At 36.9% G+C, this 22,923-nt stretch overlaps 3 protein-coding genes across 3 annotated transcripts; 1 reads left to right on the top strand and 2 right to left on the bottom strand.

Moving 5' to 3' along the window:
* Positions 1-1,015: 1,015 nt before the first annotated feature.
* On the top strand, positions 1,016-8,753 carry LOC125902059 (UDP-glucuronosyltransferase 1A1-like). Its single transcript, XM_049598156.1, has 9 exons — positions 1,016-1,697; positions 4,145-4,208; positions 4,291-4,439; positions 4,760-4,887; positions 5,834-5,927; positions 6,079-6,204; positions 6,294-6,381; positions 7,267-7,486; positions 7,593-8,753. Exons 1-9 carry the CDS (start codon positions 1,155-1,157, stop codon positions 7,861-7,863), a joined length of 1,683 nt encoding a protein of 560 aa, XP_049454113.1. The 5' UTR covers positions 1,016-1,154; the 3' UTR covers positions 7,864-8,753.
* A 133-nt stretch (positions 8,754-8,886) lies between these two features.
* ndufb3 (NADH:ubiquinone oxidoreductase subunit B3) lies at positions 8,887-12,193 on the bottom strand. The gene is made up of 3 exons (XM_049598157.1): positions 12,115-12,193; positions 9,236-9,364; positions 8,887-9,128 (listed from the first exon to the last, which is right to left on the bottom strand). Exons 2-3 carry the CDS (start codon positions 9,361-9,363, stop codon positions 8,975-8,977), a joined length of 282 nt encoding a protein of 93 aa, XP_049454114.1. The 5' UTR covers position 9,364; positions 12,115-12,193; the 3' UTR covers positions 8,887-8,974.
* A 2,931-nt stretch (positions 12,194-15,124) lies between these two features.
* On the bottom strand, positions 15,125-20,940 carry pecr (peroxisomal trans-2-enoyl-CoA reductase). Its single transcript, XM_049599186.1, has 8 exons — positions 20,808-20,940; positions 18,814-18,947; positions 18,555-18,720; positions 17,467-17,548; positions 17,281-17,377; positions 17,077-17,187; positions 15,577-15,688; positions 15,125-15,469 (listed from the first exon to the last, which is right to left on the bottom strand). Exons 1-8 carry the CDS (start codon positions 20,917-20,919, stop codon positions 15,387-15,389), a joined length of 897 nt encoding a protein of 298 aa, XP_049455143.1. The 5' UTR covers positions 20,920-20,940; the 3' UTR covers positions 15,125-15,386.
* Positions 20,941-22,923: the final 1,983 nt, after the last annotated feature.

The following is a 22,923-nucleotide window of genomic DNA, read 5'->3' as shown; positions in this document are numbered from 1 at the left end:
CAGTTTCCTCATGTCTGTGTTAGCGAACTCTATGCTCCCATTTTGGACAGCTCTCTTAACTTAAAAAACAGATTAAAAATGAACCATAACAAGCAGATTTATGTCCTTGAATTTTTGTGTAACCCTGTGGCTGATGTTGTGAATGGCTGCTAATGAAACCTGAAGTTACAGATTACACTAACAGTCTCCATGTGTTCATCACATACTGTACTTACGTGACAAAAGTTAAAACTGTCATTCATAGACAGATAGGGATACAACCTAGCTCCAAGTTTTCTGTTTGTCACCTGAGGTGAATCGATGAAACACAACTTTATTATAAAAATGAATCATGGCTAAATTCCATTTAGCTAGTGGGCTAATCCAACACTTGTGATTTTCATTGTCAAAATTTCTGCTGTACGAAAGAAAAGAAAAGCCAAAAATAAACTACAATAATTAAGGTTTTAGAGTTTAATTTTGATACATGGACCCCTCACAAGATAGGGGCCACAAAATCACATTATGCAGGACCCAGCTGATGTTGTAGTTAGTTGTGCACATTTTCAAAAAAGTTCACGAACAAGTTGGTTGTTGGTTGCTAATCCACTCCCTTCACTCACTGCCTTTAAATGTTAGAACATGCTGCATGGGAAATCCAGAGAAACACGCCTGACTGGAGTAAAGATTATCTTACAATACTTAACTTAATTACTTCCCCTCGGACCCCCCTACAGAGGTCCAGGCTATGCCCTTGATGTCATCAAATCCTGGAAACATCCATGGTCCTCTTTATTGTCCTCTTCAGACTTTTTCCCTTCTCCATGAACATTGGACGCAGGTGAAGTTGCACCAGAAATCCCTCTGCAAACACTGCTGCTTCCTCCATTGAACTTTCCTCCAGTCCCCAGGGGCAGTATCGGTTGTAATTGTGTTCTTTCTTTTATGTGTTGATACCAATAATTACACAGTAATTCAATCACAGGGAGTCCAACTGACTGGAGGACTTTGAACACACACAACTGCAGTCTAATTCACTGAGGAATTTAACCAGTCAGAGGATCCTAAAGGGCGGGAATGCATTCAAAGCACAGAGAAGGGGGTGTTTCCGTGTCATTTTTCCTTCTCTTAGCCTCACCCTTTCCTCTGTATTGCACTCAGTGAGCTGCAGAGGAATGAGCACAATGTGGAAAACAGCAGCGTTTGTGTTCCTGCTGCTGAACATGGACATGCAGGTGAATGGTGCTGTGGATAAAACAAAAGGGTCTGCGGCAGACAACTCCAGACCAGAGAAGAAGGTGAAAACAGAAGAGGCTGAAACCACTGAAAACACCCCTGCAGGTGACTCTGCTTCTCCAGGTTTCTTGGGAAAATTGCTGGTGGTGCCCATGGATGGGAGTCACTGGGTGGGTATGAAGGCAGTAGTCCAAGAAATGGGTCGCCGTGGACACCAGGTCACCGTTGTGATACCAGAAGTCAGCATACGGTTGGGTCCAGCGGATTTCTACGACATTGTGACCTATCCTGTTCCTTATGAGAAGGCTTATATTGATTCTATCATGTCCACACACAAGGACATTTTGCAGAAATCTGCACAGTCCTTCATGGAGAAGATAAGGAAACAATTTGCGCAAATTCAGAAGATTACAGGCTTTATCCACACCACGGCAGAGAGCCTGCTGTTCAATGACAGTGTGATCTCACATCTGGCACAGCAGGTGAGTGCAAATGCAGAATCAGATTTGAAAGCTAGCAAAATTAAATACAGCCACGGGTCCAGATTTCTCCTCAGTCATGAGTTCAAGGTCAACACAGTTTAACACATTCGTCACCAATATGCATTTGGCCATGTCATTGAGCTTGTTTGCTGTCTCTGTCCAGTAGCTATCCGTTAGTCACTCATTCACTCTACAGCAGGAAACAGCACTTCAAAGTAAAGGCTCTGTACCAAAAATCCACTGTACTTAAAAATAAAGTGTGTTTTTTATAAACTTGACATGTTTGGTAGTCACGTGTGGACCATTCAGAATGGATCCACAACCCACCAGTTGGGAATCACTGCTTTAGACTGTGTCTACTACTCTTGAACTACCTTCTGGGGCTGTTGTTGTATTGGATTCAGGGGCCCTAAGCAGGATTTGGTTTGGAGAACCCCTCAAGGCACTGAACCCACTTGTGTACTATAAATATTAGCTTAACCACACATAATGTCCAAATAAGCACGTAAAGACCATAGACTGTATCAAATAACAACACACTCTCACTCTAACCTCGTCACATATTGACGTTTGGTCATGGACTTTCGACGTCCAGATATGACGTGCAAAGTACCCTGGGTGCATTAGTTGTTGATGTTCTGGGACACCGTGTCAAGTTCTGCCTGTCACATGCATTGTCTTCTTTCAAAATACATTTCTGTTTTCACAGGAAATTTAGCAAAAATGAACAGGGTTTGGTTTTAGAATCTTAAGTGCTTTTTGGACCCTTCCATCACTACACCCACCTGCCCCAGTCAGACTGTCGCCCCCTTAACTTTCATCCTTGTCCCGCCGCATTTCCCCCTGATGCTGCATATCATGCTGACATTAAAGGATGCCCTTTTTTGTTGGATTCTGATGCTGCAAGTCACTGTCCAAGTTCACCCGCTGATTTATGGACTCCCGCTTTGAAGCGTCAGCATTTTGGCCGTCGCCCTCTTGGATTTTTGGAGCCAGAGGTGACCATATTTGGATGAGAAGGTGGTGCTAACCCTAATACTGCAGCTGCTAGCTTGGTTAGCACTGTGCATTTTCAGCTACGGCTAACTGTGACAATACTAATGCTCAATTTTTGTTAGTTTTAACTACTGAAAAAAACAAAACATCCTACTCCCTATGCTGTGTTCACACTATGAGCAACAGGCTACAAGTCATTTTCGATGGAAGGTGACATTAAGCTACAAGCTGACGCTAAATACTTGTCGCTACAGGCAGGTGTAACATGCTACAAATCAAAGTTGAACTGGCTTCAACTTTTTTTTCAGCACTCCAATGACGTGGAGAAGTGACAACCAATCATGCAATGGGGCGACGAAATGTGACGATAAAATGGTGCTGAGACATTAATTAAAAAAGCTCAGATATGTTTTTGAGCAAGTGTAGCCTTTAAATGATGTTCAGTGAAGGTGTACTGTTGCAAGTAGCAGACACACACAAGTCTGTGAGAACGTAACTATGTTCAAGAGCGCTTGAGTGAGATTTTCGACGGCGACCTAGTGATAATGCAGCTGGTCACTGTGTTGTGTTGTTGTTCGTAGTGTGAACACAGGATTCAAGGGTGTTGTAACACAACCAAATGCTGAGCAAGACTTTTTCAGGCAACCAAAATGTTACAACTAACTTTCATGAACTGGAAAATCACTGGAATTGCAATAGCTATGGTGGAGCTTATTGAAATGTATTTACAATTAAATATTGTAGTCTACTGATTCCCAACCACATGACGTACTTTACGTCATCTGATGGAGTTTCGCTGGCTCTCAGGCTGTTGATTAAACTACAGGCTGTACGTCTGCATCTTTGTATTGCCCGCCACCAACGCCACCACGAAGACAGGAGCAAATCAGGAGACTAACCTGCCCCTGCTCTCTGTCTCAAACTCGGACCGAAATCCGATCAAACAGTAAATTCGGCCATGCTGATTAAACTTAACTCTCATACAGTGTCTTTCCAAACATCTTTTAGTGTCGTGTTCAGCTTGTGAACAGGAAGTGGGCGCCATTCTGTTTCCTGCATAGCGAAAATGAAGGCCAATAAAACTGAGATCGAACAGTAAAACTTGACAGAGCTGATCAAATAAAAACCAAGACTATGTTACTGAGTTACCTATCTCTCACCTCAAATATTTTCAGAAACATGTTTAGCTCACTATTTAACTGTGATACGAGATTGTTTTTTGCCAGACAGCCGCCATTGTTTCAAACAAATTGAAATATAAAAGTGCTACTTTCCACCTCTTAGACTTTGCTGTGATTGAGCAAAAAACCTGCCATCAGTTGAAAAGCCCGCACTCTTCTCGAGAATCAACGCATGAGCATATTCATAGGAGCAAAGGTGCTTCATTAGTGCACACTGTTGAAGATTCACCCGTCTATCTCATTTCTCCCTTGCACCTTTTCACTCTGCAGAACTTCGATGCCGTCCTAACAGACCCCATGGTGCCCACAGGCTCATTAATAGCGCGGAAATTAGGTGAGTTTCTGCCACACTTTGATTCTGTGTGCTCTTATACATCTGCCTATTTCTCACCAGTCATACATGAAATCAATTTCAGGTCTCCCCACTATAAATTTGCTGAGGGGAATTCCATGTGGTTTGGATATGAAGTCTGCAGGCTGCCCCTCGCCGCCCTCATATGTGCCCCGCTACTTCACCAGATACACAGATAAGATGAGCTTCAAGGAGAGGACGTTCAACACTTTGGTGAGGGCTTGTGCATCAGCAGGTGCATGCATGAAGGATGGCTGTTTAAATTATTCAAAATTAACTCTACTCCAATTTATTGGGTAAAACACAGGTTATGTGTTAACAACACTAATCCCTCTAATTCACATTTGTCAGTTCTTTCTCCATTTGTCACATAAATCTGCAGAAATAGTTATGTATGTCCGAGATGTTGGTGATGGAACATGTTGCCTCGACGCAACCACGGTTAAATTTAACTAATACGACTGAAATTCAGCTCTACTGCTGAGCACCTATGCCTTACTTTGATATTGCTCTGTGATGCCTCTGACCTACAGGTTGCTTTACTGGAGCCGCTGCTATGCAAACTGCTCTACTGGCACTTTGACAACATAGCCTATCGTTTCCTGGGAGAGGAGGTGGGCGTAGCTGAAGTGCTGTCGGACTCTGCTATCTGGCTGCTGAGGTAATATGTGCAAAGGTTATACATTAATGGTTTGGAAAGAAGTATGGAGGACAAACGATGACACAAATATACATTTACATTTATTTATCTATGCGATTATTTTTTGTTTCTATATTTATTTCAACATTTATCCTTTTATTTATTCACTCATGCATTTATTTATTTTGGTGTTCATTTAGTTATTCCTGATTATTTCATTACATTTTTTAATTTATGAATTTATTTATACATTTATTTATCTATTTATTCTTGTATTTATTTATTTCAGTATTATTTATTCACTTACATTTTTATTTATTTCTGAATTAATTTATACATTTATTTCTGTATATATTTCTTCATTCCTGAAAGTTTTTATTCATTATTTATTTTGTTACTATACGTATTTCTCTCTGTATTATTTATTCATTCTTGTGACTATTTACAGTTAAATTTATATATTTTTCTATTTATTTATTCCTGAATTTATTTATACATTTATTTATTTTGTTCGGTAATATTTCATCACATTTTTATTTATTTATTAATTTATCTATTTCTGTATGTATTTATTTATTTTCAGTATTATTCATTTACTATTTTTATTTATTTATGAATTTATTTATACATTTATTTCTGTATATATTTCCTCATTCCTGAATGCATTTATTCATTATTTATTTTGTTCCTATACTTAATTCTCTCTGTATTATTTATACATTATATGTTATGTATACAGTATGTATTTATACATTTATTTATTTATCCCTGTATTTATTTATACTTTTATTTGTTTCCATATTCATTTAATGATGCCTGTATTTACAATTTTACAAATTATTCATTTATTCTAGTATTCATTTATAGTAATTAGGAATTAGTAATTAATTTCCACTCAAGCACACTAAAAAATATTTTATATTGTTTGTCTCTACTCAAATAAATATTGTGATTCTGTGTCTAACAGGATGGACTTCACACTGGATTTCCCACACCCACTCATGCCTAACGTTGTACTAGTTGGTGGAATCAACTGTGACGTGAGAAATCCTCTGCCTGAAGTAAGTCCCCTGTGTTTTTGATTCTACGTACAGTAAAAACATTTCAACTATTTAATTTATTTTACTTCCTCTTTGTGTTGTATCACTGCATTTAGTGCAGGAAGATTGAGAGATAAAGAGAGTGTGTGTGTGTGTGTGTGTGTGCTTGCAGGATTTGGAGTCCTGGGTGTCGGGAGAACATGGGTTTGTGGTGTTCACTCTGGGTACCATGGTGTCAGAGATGCCAGTAGAGACGACAGCTGTCTTCCTAGAAGCCTTTAGACAGATTCCACAGAAGGTTTGTCAACATGTGTGACAATGTATTTTAAACCATACATCAATGCAACAATCAAAGAGCAATAAAGGATACGTGGCTTGTTTTGATAGGTAATATGGAGGTACACTGGGCCGGTTCCTGACAGCATCCCAGAAAATGTGAAGCTGATGAATTGGGTGCCTCAGAATGACCTGCTAGGTCTGTAAATCCGCCGGAATAAAAACATCCTGACATGCTAAACACATGACTCAAAACTGAACTAACCCAACATCTATAGAGGACCAAAACATACTATAGTATCAATAAATAAATAAATAACTACAGGAATATACAAATAAATATGGAAACAAATAAATAAATGTATAAATAGATAAATACAGAAATAAATAACTACATAAATGTATGAATAAACATAAGAATAAATAAATGAATTATAAATCAATACATTTGAATAAATATTAAATAAATGAAAGATTAAAAACATAAATTAAAACATAAAAATTGATCATTAAAGTGGACATAAACATCTTCAATTTATTTCTAAATTTTTGTATATCTACATTTATTTATGTATATGTATTTCTGCATCAGTATGTTAATGATGTAGGAGGTCGTAACCTTTGCATTAATTTCTTTATTTATGCATTCAATTATTTATTTCTATTTATTTTCAGCATTTACTTATGCATTTATTCATGTATTTATTTCATTATTTTGTTTATTCATGTGTTTATTTCAACAGATATTTTTTATTTCGATATGCATTCAATATTTATTTTATTTATGTATTTATTTTAGCATTTATTGATGATTTATTTATGTATTTATTTGTTCTTTTTTTATTCATTAGTTTGTATGTATGTATTTCACTATTTATTATTTTTATTTGTGTATTTATCTGAGCATTTATTGTGTTTTGTTAATTCATTCTTTTATTTATTTATTTTTGATCTCTGCATGTATTTCAATATTAATTTATTATTTTATTTTGTTTTATTTGTTGATTTTATTTCTGCAATTATTTATTGGTACCTATTTGTTTTTGTTTTCCATAAACATCTCTCTCTCTCTGTTGTGTTTTAGCACATCCTGGAGCTCGGGCTTTCATCACTCACGCTGGCTCCCATGGTCTCTTTGAGGGACTGTGCCACGCTGTTCCCATGGTGTTGGTGCCAATTTCAGCAGAGCAGCCTGACAACGCGGCGAGGTTGGTGAGCAGAAAAGCCGGAGTCGTGTTGGACATTTTTTCGATCACTACAGAAAACCTTCTTCAGGCACTGAATGAGGTCATCAATGATACCAGGTGAGTGATCAGGTCGCTCACAATGTCAGTTATCTCTTTATAAAGGAGTTCCTCTCATCTCAGTGCTGTGTTCTTAAACTCTTCCCATCAACCTGTTTATATCCAGGTATAAAGAGAACATACAGAAGCTGTCAGCTCTCCATAAAGACCGGCCACTTGACCCTCTTGACCTCTCAGTGTACTGGACAGAATTTGTGATGCGGCACAAAGGGGCCAAACATCTCAGACCTGCTGTCCATGACCTCAACTGGTTCCAGTACCACTCTCTGGATGTAATAACACTGCTGGTTACTGTGGTGCTCGTTATTGTAATAGTGACAGTGAAATGCTTGAAACTCTGCCTCCGGAAACTGAACAAGAAGAGGAAGCAGGACTGAGCTGGTACTATGTTTGCACCTTCATCTCAGCAACAACACTGTATATTAATGGAGATTAAAACCTCATCATTATTATTGAAATATTAAAGGGTGATTTCTGTATTTTTCAGCCTGGACCCGTTTTTCCTCATGTTTTTTGTGTCTCAGTGACCAACTGAAACTGGTCCAGTATCGAGCAAGAGGGCTGCAGCCATTAAACAGGCTGAAATGTAATCACCTAGGGCATATGCACGTTCAATTTATGTCCACTGAAAGTGTTTGTTTTGTCACTGACAGGCCCACATTGTTATACTAAGTGTCTGACAACATTATGGAAAGGATCCCTACAGAGATAGACCTTTTTGTTGAACCAGAAACAGCCCCAAAGTCAATCTCACCCAACACACCAGACCCCATTCAAATTAACTGTAATTTTAGCGTGTATAGAGCCAGCATATTTTCACATTTAACTGAGTGAATTAAAGGTTTATTTCAACTAAACCAGAGTTGGTGGTTGTTGGAGCAGTGGAAGGACGAACCAAGGTGGCTTTTGTCAATTTATTTTGTTTCTGCGAACTTTTACTGAACTGTGTTTTATGATAATAAAATTACTGTTTATTTAAATGGGGTCTGGTGGGGCTGGCAATAGCCATTTTGTGTCCTTTTCTGGTTAACCAAAAGGATTTTATTCTTTGACAAGAGGGTCTATTTCTGTAGGGATCATTTCCGTAATCATATCAGATACCTGGAATAACAATCTGAGTCTGTCAGTGACAAAAACAAACACTTTGAGTGGACATACACTGACGGTGCAAACATGCTCCAAGTGGTTACACTGCAGCTATCTTCATGGCTTCTCCTTCGGCGGCTTCGCTCAATACTGGCTCAATTTAAAAAATGTTGTTGCCATTAGTCACGCAGGCACAAAAACATGAGAAAATAGGGTCCTGGTTGAAAAAATACCAAAGTTATCCCTAAATGCAAAGTGAATTTGTTTATGACTTAAAGATGTAACAGAGTGTTTGAAGAATAAGGGGAGCAATGGAGTGATCAGAAAAACATTTATTAAACAGAAAATACATAATATTATTAGATTCCATTATGGTCTGTGTTTGAGGGAAAATGATGAGTATTAATGGTGGCCGCCCTTCTTCGGTGGGAATAGGGCGTACTCTACAGCCAGAGCAACAGTGAAGGCAGCAAAGCCCCACTTGAATCCCTTCAGCAGCACTTCAGAGAGAGTCACAGCACGAGCGAAGCCGCCTGCGTATCTCCAAGCCTCGTTACTGCACACAGGGAGAGTGACAGTGACAGGAAGGAAAGATACGGAGCAGGGTCAGGGATAAGACTTACTTAACTGTTAGCCACATCTCATGTAGGTAGAAATACTAACCGTGCCCACGGATCCTTGAGGCCTCTGGCTGCCAGCCTCTGCTGTGTGAACTCCAGTGGTGTTCCCTCTGTCTTCCACTGCCGCCAGTCAGGCAGAGACATCTTGCTGTGGCCGTGGTCACCTCCCATGCTGAAAACAGACACAGATGTACGATTATATATCAGCCTACTGGTAGACACATGATATTTATGTTGTTTAATTTGAGAAACGTGCAGACATGAGTCACAAATAATGCGGCAAAATTTTTCTCACAGTTAAAGCAAATGTCTGTTCATCAACTAATTGATTAATCAACTAATCATTCATCTCTAATGCAGATAAGATTTTTTTGAATCGGCCACATTCTATTTCTCTTCTTCTATACCTTGTATAACACAAAAATCACAACATTTTGTGAATACATTTTTAACAAATGCTGAGTTTTTATGTGGTTATATGTTTTGTTTTGTTGAAACCATGAGTCCAAACGAGCTGTCAATCAAACAATGCCACAATGATACTGATGTTTGTATAATGTAAGTGTTGTCTGTCCTGGGAAATTCTATACATTTTTTTTTTCATAATATTGAAGGAAATGTGGCAAAAAGGAACTCAATATAAATGTTAAAGATGATAAATAGGATGATGTCTGGGAAAGTGTAAAAACCTTGTGTTTGTAAATAGAATAAAATCTATTAAGCGCATGATTTTACACAGAGCTCATGTTTCTTTTCCAGACGCCATACATTTACAGGGTGTCTACAGGTATCAGACATTTGAATTTAATGCTTTTAAAGACATTTTTTAGCCAAATTTAAGACTGATTTTGGACAAATCATCTTTGTCTTATTCAATCATTGCAGGTAAGAAGGGGTTTTATATGAGAATATGGTTATAAGAGTGGGTTAGGTTAACAGGTAAGTGCAAGTATAAAGTAAAAAGCCAGTTTTAGGCTCAGCTGTAATTTTAAAGATTTGTAACATCAGAAATGTGGACTGTCACTCAGAAGAGCTTGAATCATTTTGGAAAAAAAAATAAAAGATAAATAAAAGATGGATAAACTAAATTCAGGGTTCAACAATAACTTTTTTTTTCACTTGCCCAATCAGGACAGTTTTTCAAAAATCAACTTGCCCTGAAGTCAATTTTTACTTACCCCTATAAAAAACAGTTTAATTTATTAGCAGGTATAAAATACAACAAAAACTTAAGCTAATTTTCATGTTTAACCTTTACTGCAAAGCCCTGCTCTCTAACTTGCGGCACAGCACACAATACAGAGTTATGCACACCTCCTCTAACGGCACCCAACTAAACTCCCGTTTCCAGGACAAGTGAAATGCTCACTTGTGCTCCAGCTCGTAAACTTTATCTTTACATTTTGCTCATCATCAGCCTTGGAAAAAAACCTGTGTTTAATTCTTTTAGTGCCACTTGACCAATTGGCTAAGTGTGTTGCTAGATTTACTGGCCCAACGCTGCATTTTACTTGCCCTGGGCAATCAGGCTGTTCTTAAATAAAAATGTTGTGCAAAACAGAGACAGGTAGTCTCAACCACTGCCTGTGGTCTTACCGAAAGATACCGAAGTTTTGGGATGTTATGGGACAGGAAATTAATAAAAGCTTAGGTAAACTCTATAAACTAACATTCCTCGCAAGAAGGTGCATACTTCTGATTTGAATAACAGACAGAGTTTTAACTAAAACACAGTGGCATGAGCTGGCAGCAGCAACACAAGCTACAATACAACCACTTGGGGCAATTGTGCATCATCAATTTACGTCCACTTAAAGTGCTTGTTTTTGTCACTGACAGGCTTAGATTGTTATTCTAATTGTCTGACAATATTATGGAAACGATCCCAACAGAGATAGACCTTTTTGTTTAACCAGAAACAGTCTCATTATCGTCATCATCAAACCTACCTGGCTCCATTTAAATAAAGAGTAATTTTATCATCATAAAACACACTTCATTCAAAGGCCAAAATAAATAACAAAATAAAAATCACAAAAGCTGTCAAGGTTCATCGCTCCACTATACCAACAATCAACAATTCTGGTTTGTTTGAAATAAACCCTTAATTCACCCAGTTAGATGTGAAAGTATGCTGGCTCTACACACGCTAAAATGACTGCTTATTTAAATGGGGTCTGGTGGGTTTAATGATGGCAAATTCAGGGCTTACTTTGGTCAAACAAAAAGGATCTTATCCTTTAGCACAAAGGTCTATCTCTGTAAGTATCCTTTCTGTGATGTTGTCAGACACTTATAACAATAATCTGAGCCCGTCAGTAGCAAAACCAAACACTTTGAGTGGACATAAATTGAGGGTGCACAGCGACCCAAGTGGTCACACTGCAGCCTGTTTCACTGTTGGTGACTGCAGCCCTCTCGCTCAGCACTGGACCAGTTTAAAAAAAATGTTGTCCTCATTAGTCACTTAGACACAAACGTGTGAAAACAGGGTTCAGGGTGAAAATACCTTAGTTGCCATTTAAACCTGCTAATACTGACAGGTGTTGGACGTTACTTAACATTTAACACACGCCTGACGTTATCAGTGACTCACTATCTCAATCCACTCACCGTGACTGATTACTTAGCTAACTTATCCACCTAAAATAAATGATCCCGTCGTACATGATGGATCTAAACTTTGATTTTAAGTCAAAGTGACGACAACCCGCAGTGAAGCGTTGGTAGGCTCAGCTAGCATTACGTTACGTTAGCTAACTGCTAGCTACGTTCCCTCGATAAGTAAGTAAAATGGCAGCATTTGTTTTAGGACGCACTATCTACACCTTCATATGTGTTAGGATAGTGCTGTCAACCACTGTGAAAAAGCAACAGAATATGGAAAGGTAAGAGTTTATATAACAGAAATACCCACTGTACCTGAGCCTGTGTTGTGACCTCTGTTTCTGGACCGAAGATTGCGACAGCTAACGTTGTTTTACGGCAAAATTACGATAAGTCATTCGGGACAAAATACTAAAGGAAAACGCGATTTGACAGTGCAGCACTACTTCTTCTTGAGAACAAGAAAATCCGTTTACAGGTAAATATTAACACATAGTGGTCATTAATTGCTGTGTCATGAATGCCTGCTGTTTTAATAATGACATTATACTACTTGTGTTAGACAGGTTAAAATAAAAAAATGTGTTCATCTGCAAGAAATTATACTCAAGCCTACTACATTACGACATCAGCAACCCCATCAATGTAGCAAGGCTAATGTCTTAGTTGCTGAATGTTTCACTTATTGCAGCTTCATTGTTCGTGTAGTAAGTTATTTATTTCATTGGTGAAGGCCACTGAGATTATTACCTGTAAGGTAAGTGGCATATAACTGCAGATGTTATTCTCTGTCTCATAAACTATAGTAACTAGTCCATACCCATTGAGTGCACAGTTGCCCACATACAGTTACACATGGTGTGTGTTTGGGATACAGGTCATAGGAAACTGCAGATTAAATAGTCAACTGAACCCATTAAGAAGAGCAATGTATTCAGACAGAGTTTTTGAAAAACGTAGGACAGACAGAATGACACACTGACAGTTTCTGTGATTATGTACAGCATACCATACCATGATACCAAAAATTAGAAAAAACAACAAACATTCGGCCACGGGGGGGAGCCACAGCGATCGGTCGCATTTTAGCCATTTTTAAGCATTTTTCTGTTGTTATAGCGCCACCCAGTTGCCAATTAGAGTTAAATTTCTCCAGTCACCTTGAGGCATCCTGTTCTACATATCTACCAAGTTTAGTAAAAATCGATGTGGCGGTTAGGCCTAGATAGGAAATTAGTTCTCTAGCACCCGCATTTTGTTTGATGGGGTCAATAATGGAGGGGTCCCCTCAGATTATGTGTGGTCATATGCCTACAAAGTTGCGTGGTGATCGGTGAAACCCTTGAGATGTTATACATCTTTATGTGATGAGCCACGCCCTCCGCAATATTCATTGCCTTATAGAAGCTCAGTTTTAGTAAGTTTTCCAACTTTTGCCAAGAGGGAACTTTAGATATTGGTCCCTAGATTATGTTCACCGAGTTTCATGCAGATCGGTCAAACTTCCTAGGAAGAGATCAATTTTAAGTGTTTTTCAAAAAATTCAAAATGGCGGAAAATCTATATAACCGGAAGTTATGGGTTCTTGAGGCAAATTTGTTCCTCATGAGGAGAGACATCTCTGTGCAAAGTTTCATGTCTCTACGACATACGGGGCATGAGATATGCCCATTCAAAGTTTGCAATTTTAATCGGTTGCTATAGCGCCCCCCTTTGGCCAATTGATGTAATACTGCGTCATTCGCATCCTCCCATGACCCTCTACCACTGTGCCAAATTTCACATGGATTGACCAAGTCAGTGAGGAGAAAAACATCGAACAGACACACAGACAGAGTTTTCATCATTATATAGTAATTTTATATAGTAAGATAACAAGTTATTTTAATTTTCTATTTATCCTTACAACTTACAAAATAAAGGAATCACGTTACATTAAGATATTAAATTAATAATTACTGTATTGTAACTGTATATTAAAGACAGTCAATGTAAAGCATCTGTTCTCTGTGCATCACTGAAACATTTTACTTTCTTAATGATTATCTATGGCACAAGTCTGAGTCTTATGAAGAATTACATGATCAAGTCCCTGTATAATTACAATTATAGTAACCAATATTATCATGGTTATAAGTATCATTAGGGATGTCCCAATCACATTTTTTTGCATCCGATTCGATACTTTGCAAAGCATTAAGAAAAAAAAAAAAAAAAAAGAATGCATCCACCAAAAAGCTCATCGGTGGCTCAGCAGTATAAAATGTAAACAAATTCTGAATTGTAAACAAACTGTCCCTCCAGAGTTGCCGTAGGGATGTGGTAGGCTAGGTTCCGCCGTTAGGTGTGGCTGTGTTGCTTGGAATAAAGAGAGAAGCGGTGGCTGCTGAACCTGTTGTCTCGACTCCTGTCCATTTATTGCTCATTAGCTGCACTCAGTTAGGTGACACTCAGTTACAATACACTGGAAAGCGGAGGCAACAATGAACAACATAAATGAAAAACCTGGCCATTTTTGTTGTTTTGAGTCCTCAGATCGTTTATTACGGATTCTGATTTTGTAAAGCGTGATCGGTGCTGATACCTGATCTGTGGACCGCATCGGGACATCCCCAAGTATCATCATGGTATTGTTACAATATGCTGAACATGTCCAAAAGTGACTCATACACACGCTGAAATAATTTTGTCAGTGTTTTTTAATTTAATTGAATTTATTTTTTTTCTATTAAAAACCACAAACTAAATTAGCAGCAGTTTTTGTTTGCATGAACATTAAAATTATAACATAGCTTGTATCCTATGTAAACACATGGAAACCATATAAATTGTGCAGTAATTAACATTAGAGAAAGTCTGTCTGTTGACATGTTTGCTCAAGTGTCTGTCACTGTTGATGAGGACAGGGACCAGAAGCCAGATTTGCTGCACGCCCACTCAGGGAATTACAGAAGAAACCCATGCATCTGGGAGACTGTTGCTACGTTTGGTTGATGCTGGATATTTACCGTGAGTTTTAAAGGTGCAGCAATCAAACACTTCTTTTAAGGATAATTCATATTTGAAATGGTGATGCTAACCATCAAAACATTTACTGCTGTTTATTGTGGAACCAGTAACCGTTTCAGGTCCAAGCAAAAAACCAAAGGTGATTTTGATATTTTAGCTCCTGAATCAGCCTCAGAGACACTAAATCAGTGCAAAATTTAAAATAAATCACTGCCATTTTCCTTTCCTGTTTCTATATTTAGTCTCCACTTTTAAAGCACTTTGTTAAAAGCACTTTGTGTTTACTGACAAAGGCATTGGAAAAAAACATTCTACATACATTTCAACAGTTTATGTCACAGCTTATCATCCAAGAAACTAATCAGACACTCATGTTGCTAATAATTACAAACAATTATTTACATTATTTGCAATAATAACAAATCAGAACATCTTCTACCCAGGCCACTCTGGTGTCTTGTTTCATTGACTGTGTTTATGGTGGCTTTACAGCTCATGGTCCATGATGGTTGGCCAACTGTGTGTTTATGACCCGGGCTCAGACTCAGCCTCAGCTCAGGCTCAGCCATAAAAGTGAATCAGAGTTTGCTTTGTGGGTTGAGCAGGTCCTTCAGAGCGTCCAGGTTCTCTCCCTCTGGAGCCTCGGGCCATGCACTGTGGTCTGGAGACGGACACACAGAACACACAACAATTTAGCATACAATATAGAATGCTGTATAGTATATATGGTGTATATATTGTTTAGATGCTATAGCAAGATGTACGCACCAGGTATCTCCCACATGGAGCGGTACAGACTCTGTCCTGCATCGACCCTCAGGGTGGCTCCAGAGATGAAGGAGGCAGCAGGAGAGAGCAGGAAACACACGGCTGATGAGATCTAAACATTCAAACACAATTTTGTAAACAAACAAACAAACAAAACAGAAGAAATCACAACAGTTTCTGACAGCTAACATGGATTTTATGGTGTGTTTTTCCATACAGCTTAGCCCATTCCACAACACAGTGTCATCAGCTATAGACAGATGTTTGCATGTGTAGGACAAGGACTTTATTAAGCACTTTAAAATCCCCCGAACAAGTGGGATTTTCAAATTGTTCTGCATATGTATTCTTTTATAGAACACTGCAGTGCATAGTTAAAAGACTTTTAAATATAACAAAGCTGCTCTTATGGAGTTTCGTTATGGAGGACAAAAATTAACTCCAGTATCAATAAATAAATGTATAAATAAAAACATGAATGATTAAATATGAAATAGAAGTATAAATAAAATCTGAAATAAATAAATGTATAAATAAATACATAAACAATGTATAAACAGAAACAAAAATTTAAAAAATCTAAAAATAAATTTATAAATAAATGTATAAAAAATTGCAGATATAAATAAATGTATAAATAAATGCAAATAAATACAAAAACATCTGAAATAAATAAATGTATAAATAAATAGAGGAATAAATAAATACAGAAATAATACATTCATTTTTTTATTTAACCTTTATTTAACAAAGAAGTCCCATATAATTTATTATTATTATTATTATTATTATTATTATCATTATTATTATTATTGAAAATCTCTTTTACAAGAGAGACCTCTTGTGAATAAATGTGTAAATAAATACAAAAAAAATAAAAGAAATCTGAAATAAATAAATTCAGGAATGACTAAATACAGAAATAATAAGTGTATAAATAAAAAGGAACTGAAATAAATAAATATAGGAGTGAATAAACACAGAAATAATAAATGTATAAATAAATACATACAGAAATAATAAGTGTATAACTAAAAACAAAGTGAAATAAAGATAAATAAATACATACAGAATAATACAGAAATAAATAACTAAACTTGGAAATAATGTATGCATATATAAATAAATAACACATTAAACATATAAATAAATGCTGAAATAAATAGATAAATGCAAATACAAATAAAAGTTGACAACGAAACAGCATATTAGTAAATAAATATCTTAAATTTTGTTTACATTTGTGTACAACTACATTTATTTATTTCTGTATGTCTGTGTCTGTATGTTAATGAGGCGGGAGGTCCTTTACTCTGCATTTATTTTTTTTATTTATGATTAATTTATTTTTGAATTTATTTCAGTAATTGTTTATTCTTTTATTAATTCATTTCTGTATTTTTTATACATTTCTTTATCGATACATCTCATTTTTCATCCTCCATGTTTCATGAGCACCTTTCCTCAGGGTATTGTGGGCATCATTAGATGGTTACTCACCTCCTCTGGTACTCCCAGCCTCTTCGCAGGGCTTAATGGAATGGCCGTCTTGAAAATTGTTGGTCCAATGTCCTTGTAGTTCTCCATTGCAGTTTTGGAAAAGATTGTTCCCTGCAAACAGACAAATGGGCAGATTATAAGTTATGACACAATTACAGACCTCCTCTTACACTTACTCTTTGTTAACTCATGACCTGGACTTACAGGTGCCACAGAGTTGATTCTGACTCCTGAGGCCGCCCACTCGATGGCCAGACTCTTTGTTAAGTTGTCCACTGCTGCCCTCGCTGCCCCTGTGTGTCTGTCAGGGAGATACAGTGTTTCAACAGAAGAGAAGAAGAGTGTGTGGGCTGCAAACTCGTGTGAAATTAGTGAGGTGTTGCTGCTTACGCCATGCCTGGGAACCCTTTCCACATGTCGGCAATGATGTTGACGATCACACCTCCATGTTGTTTCATCCACGCTGTGTAGACTGTGTGGAAACAACAGCAACACAGACACACTGAGAGCTTTGACAAACACACACTGATACTGAGGGGAAAAAAAATCAATCAATGCAGGAATAAAAACAGGAATAAATGAATACATACATAAATACAGTTATAAATATTATTGCAAAAAACCCCCAAAAAACATACAGGAATAAATAACCAATAAAGCAATAAATAAACAAATATATATATATATATGAAAATACAGAAAAAATACATAAAGGTGTAATTAAATACAGGAATAAATAAATATAGAAATAAATCAAAGAATACATAATACAGGAATAAATATATAAGTTAACAAATGTATAAAGAAATACAGGAATGAATGAAAAAAAGCAGAAATAAATAAATACATACATAAATAATGTTATAAATAATGCCACAATAAATGATATATTAATTAACATTAAAATATATTAATAAATAAATACAGGAATACATAAACATAGAAATGAATAAATAAATATATGAAAAATACAGGAAAAAATAAATAAAGGTATAATTAAATACAGGTATAAATGAAAAAAATACAGAAATGAATAAAGGTATACATAATACAACAATAAATAAACAAAAGTATAAAACATACAGGAATAAATGAATAAATACAGAAATTAATAAATGTAAAAAAAACTGGCTTAAAAATATCTGATGTATAATTTAATACAGGAATAGATAAATAAATATAGAATAAATACATAAATAAATAAATGCACTGAGAAATTCAAGTTTATCATTAAACAGGACATACATAAATATCTTACATTTTGTTGTACATCCTAGATTTACTTATATATATATATATATATATATATATATATATATATTAATATAATTTTTTCCCCCCTGTATTTATTTTTTTATTTTATTCATTTATTTGTGTTTATCTGCTTACATATTTCTTTATCTATTTTAATTTGCTGATAGCCAACTTATGTCATTTTTCATTCTGTATAACTGAGCCTGTGTTAGCGGTCAGCTTACCCTCCTGGCAGCAGTGGAAGGTTCCTGTCAGGTTGGTGTCAATCACCGCCCTCCAGCCTTTAGAGGACATGTGTTCTGCCGGGCTGGTGAACTGACCTCCTCCATTGTTCACCAGAAAGTCTATCCTGCCGAACCGCTTCAGCACTGATGACATCAGATTCTTCACCTGTCGCACAGGGAATCAGAACAGGTGATCGGGCACTGACAACATCAACATGACACAGATACAGAGGCTGAAGGTGTGTGTGTGCACATTTACCTCGTCCTGGTTTCGGATGTTACACGGTAGAGGAGTGACACACGCAGGGCTGGAGGCAGGGATTCTTTGTCTCATCTCCTGAGCTGCCGCCTCCAACCTCTCTACCTTTCTGCTGGAGATCACCACACTGCAACCTGACGACAAAAGAGTTAGTCATGACAAAACTATGATAACAGTACTGGCAGCCTGCTCACTTTATAACCTAATTTTTCTAATCAACATTTGGTTATGTGATGTAATTATTGGAAATAATCACGTGTCAGAATCGCTCAGTGCTTGCTCCTGTGTGATTGTTCATATGCAGAGATGAGCAAAAATACATCAAAATGTATTTTGATACAAAATACCCCTCAAATAAATGTATCAAAATAAAACACAAAATACTGATGCCAGAAATAGTATCAAAATAAAATACATGTATTTTGTATTTTCAAATACAGAAAATACTTTTTTTCTTTTTCTTTTTAGCAGCGACCTGCAGCTCTATAGGTCACTCTGTCGGTCAGTTGGTCCACAAAGCTTTTCCTGAATAACTCAAAAAGTGCTTGACCAAAAATGCTCAAAATTTATACTGTAACTAGAGACCCTGAGTAACTATACCAGAAAGAATGCCCATGATTCGTCCATAGGTGGCGCTATACTAACGGATTCAATTCTTTTTGTGAATAACTCAAAAAGAAAAAGCTAGGGACATGTAGGCTACCCTAAAATATTATTTATTGATTCAGATTTAGATTCAGACAACTTCATTGATCTCACGTGAGGCAATTCATTTGTAGCATACTCATCCCAAGCATCAACCACAACAACATACAATTTCCTATGTTATGGACGGTCCAGTAAAACAGACCACTAGGTCATTGAAGGGCACATTGAATGACCCAAGTTAAAAAAAAAAATATAGACAAAAATATTTTTTAAAAAATATTTTTAAATCCAACATTTTAAGAATGAGGGGCGGCACGGTGGTGTGGTGGTTAGCACTCTCGCCTCACAGCAAGAGGGTTGCCGGTTCGATCCCGGGCGTGGGAGCCCTTCTGTGCGGAGTTTGCATGTTCTCCCCGTGTCAGCGTGGGTTCTCTCCGGGCACTCCGGCTTCCTCCCACAGTCCAAAGACATGCAGATTGGGGACTAGGTTAATTGATAACTCTAAATTGTCCGTAGGTGTGAATGTGAGTGTGAATGGTTGTTTGTCTCTATGTGTCAGCCCTGCGATAGTCTGGCGACCTGTCCAGGGTGTACCCCGCCTCTCGCCCGATGTAGCTGGGATAGGCTCCAGCCCCCCCGCGACCCTCAAGAGGATGAAGCGGTTAGAAGATGAATGAATGAATGAATTTTAAGAATGTGTAGGGTATTATTTTTGGGTTTTTTTTATTCGTAGAGAAAGTATTTTGAGTATTTTAAATACAAAATTACCTCACTCAAAAATATTTTGTTACAAATTACATTTGCTTTTTATGGGCCTTATCAAATACAAATTACAAAATACTCAAATGTAATTGAAATACGTATTTTAAATACAAGTAATAGAAATACTGCCCATCCCTGTTCATATGCATGGCAGTGCTCTCAGTAATAAAGATTAGAACCAAAGTTATTCAAAGATACGTGTATTAAATGTGACACTTCTCTTAGGTCAGGCCAAAATATATAAGTTATAATTCAGTATTTATTCAGCCATGACAAACTCGAGGGGTGAATTAACTCTCATGTTACTGAAGTCTGAGGGGAACAGAATAACTTTGTCCAGGTGTTGCACCAAATACTGTGACCCATCAGATGAGCACCATTTTCTTTCCCTGGGTCATAAAGCAAGCATTGAATGACTCCTCACTCTCCGATGGCTGTCTTTACAGGGCACATCTACTGTATCATGTGCAATAATAAATGATCTGTGCCGAAGTTCACGGGGCTCCTGTCCTCAGTCAGCTGCTGTTCATTTGTAACCTTGTGTCCAGTTAATGTCTACTGACCCCACACACCGCTTCACTCACCGAGCTCCAGCAGCTCTGCAGAGATGGCTTTACCGATACCGGTGCCGCCGCCCGTTACAATCGCTACTTTATGGTTAAACAAGCCTGGTCTGAAAACACTGGACGTCGCCATGTTTGGTTCTTGAACCTACTAAGGAGAAGTCGACGCCACGCCCCCCTGCTGGTCATGTGACGGTAGTGTGTGTGTCTTTGGTGTTACAGTGCTGCCATCTTCAGGAATTTACTGTTTACTGCAGTTTCAATACAATAAGCGTGATGTAAAATATAATTAACTAGTGAACTTTTTTTTCTGGTCTTTTTTTAACTGAAATTGTTACTGACTGAGTCGTTGGTATTTAATGTGACTAAGAAATATACTTGTATCCAAACACCATGTTTAGAATAATAAGGAAAAATGCCAAAACAATTGTTGTTATTGGTCTGAGGCAATGGTCCCAGGGAGTCCCCAGAAAAATAAGTAATAGTTTATTTTCAGTATTTTATTCTGAAGTCCAGTGAGAGTTAAGTGTGATAAGGGTAGCTAACAACTATAGACTTTTGGTCTTAATTTTATCAAACAACCAAAATCTGTTCAGATGGAGCTCCCTGAAGCAAAATCTTATCAAATGGGGGATCTGTGACCTCATGTGTATCACTGTAGGGATCCTTGACACAAAAAGAGGTTGAGAACTAATGGTCTAAAGTGTTGACATCTGGTGCAGACACACTAGGAAAACTGAAATTTTAAAATTACATGAAAAGTCACCCTTTTATCAGTAAAGTCAGTATTTCGGATTTTTTTTTTTTTTTTGCACTGCATAGGTGTGCATATCTTGGAAAGTTAACATGTTAAGAGTTCACAGAAATCAAATACTTGATTTTACTCTTAGTTTCTTAGACACAGCCATTTCCTCATCATACTATTATGTAGTCACTGGGGACATAGGGCCAGGTTTTTCCTAAAATATAATGAAATACAAACAGTAGTGTCATGTGTTTAAAGACTACATAAGAATAAGAAGAACTCACTTTAAGCAGTCTGATTTTGAAATATTTTCATATTTGTGCTTAGACAAGCCCTGTGAACATTTTTTTCCAAGTAAATTAAAAACTTAAAGTTTTCTGTACTTAAATCGTCTCAAAGAGGACTCTTTCACTATTTGTACAATACAACAGATAACGAGATGTTTCATTATAAATTATGGATTCATGATATTGTATTTTGCTGATAAATAAGTTATTTGACAGATAAATTAAACAGAAAAACATGTTAGCCAATTCTGAAATTGGCAGATACCGATGATGTGCCAATATTATCGTGCATCCTTATTATAAATCTTATCAGGCAAGTTATTCCTTTCACAAAAGTCAGTGACAATTTAAAATATATGTGCAACAGTTAAACCTGAACGAAAAGCTATTCTATAATCTGTGCACATTTTCTGCAATTTCTTTTACTGTAAATCTGTGTTGTTTGTATGTATGCTTATTTGTAGGTACTTATTCACCTGTGCTGAGGATCAGTAAATATAAAAAAAATAATAAACTTTAACCTCTTACATCCAATTAAAGTGACAGTATACAAATCCACTGTTACATACAGTATTTACTCCACTACAAACAAGGATTATTAATCTTTTCCACAGCAGACACTAACCTGTCACTTGTGTAGGTATGTACATGTTGTAGGTAGGTACGGTAGGTTCCTCAGGGATGTTAAAGCTTTATGATACCAGATGTCAGAAATATTGGATATATGAAATGCTGTCACTAATTACACCTGTTTGTGTCAAGTCAATATCTGCTGTGAAAAAGGTCTATATTCACACTTAAGCTGTGGTTGAGTATTTCTCCAATTACCTTTTATAATTAGAGCAGAGTGGCAGAGCACTGGAGCTTTAACTTCATTTTCCACAGGTTGACAATAAAGCATACTTATTACTCCAGTTTCAGAGAGAGCACATACACAAATCTGAGTTATTAGTCTGACATGCTAAAAAGGAAACAACACAGGCGTTTACTGTCAAGAAACTGCAGGCCAGGAGAACCCTTTCTTATGCTGTGGCATAATTAAATGCTAATTTACTTAGACAGTTGTACTCCTTTTGACCTCACTGGCTCCCTGAGATCCAAAGCA

Source organism: Epinephelus fuscoguttatus, linkage group LG15 (genome assembly GCF_011397635.1).
Source record: "Epinephelus fuscoguttatus linkage group LG15, E.fuscoguttatus.final_Chr_v1".
Lineage (NCBI taxonomy): Eukaryota > Metazoa > Chordata > Actinopteri > Perciformes > Serranidae > Epinephelus > Epinephelus fuscoguttatus.
The sequence above is the reverse complement of the archived record's forward strand: the minus strand, read 5'-3'. Positions and strand labels throughout refer to the sequence as shown.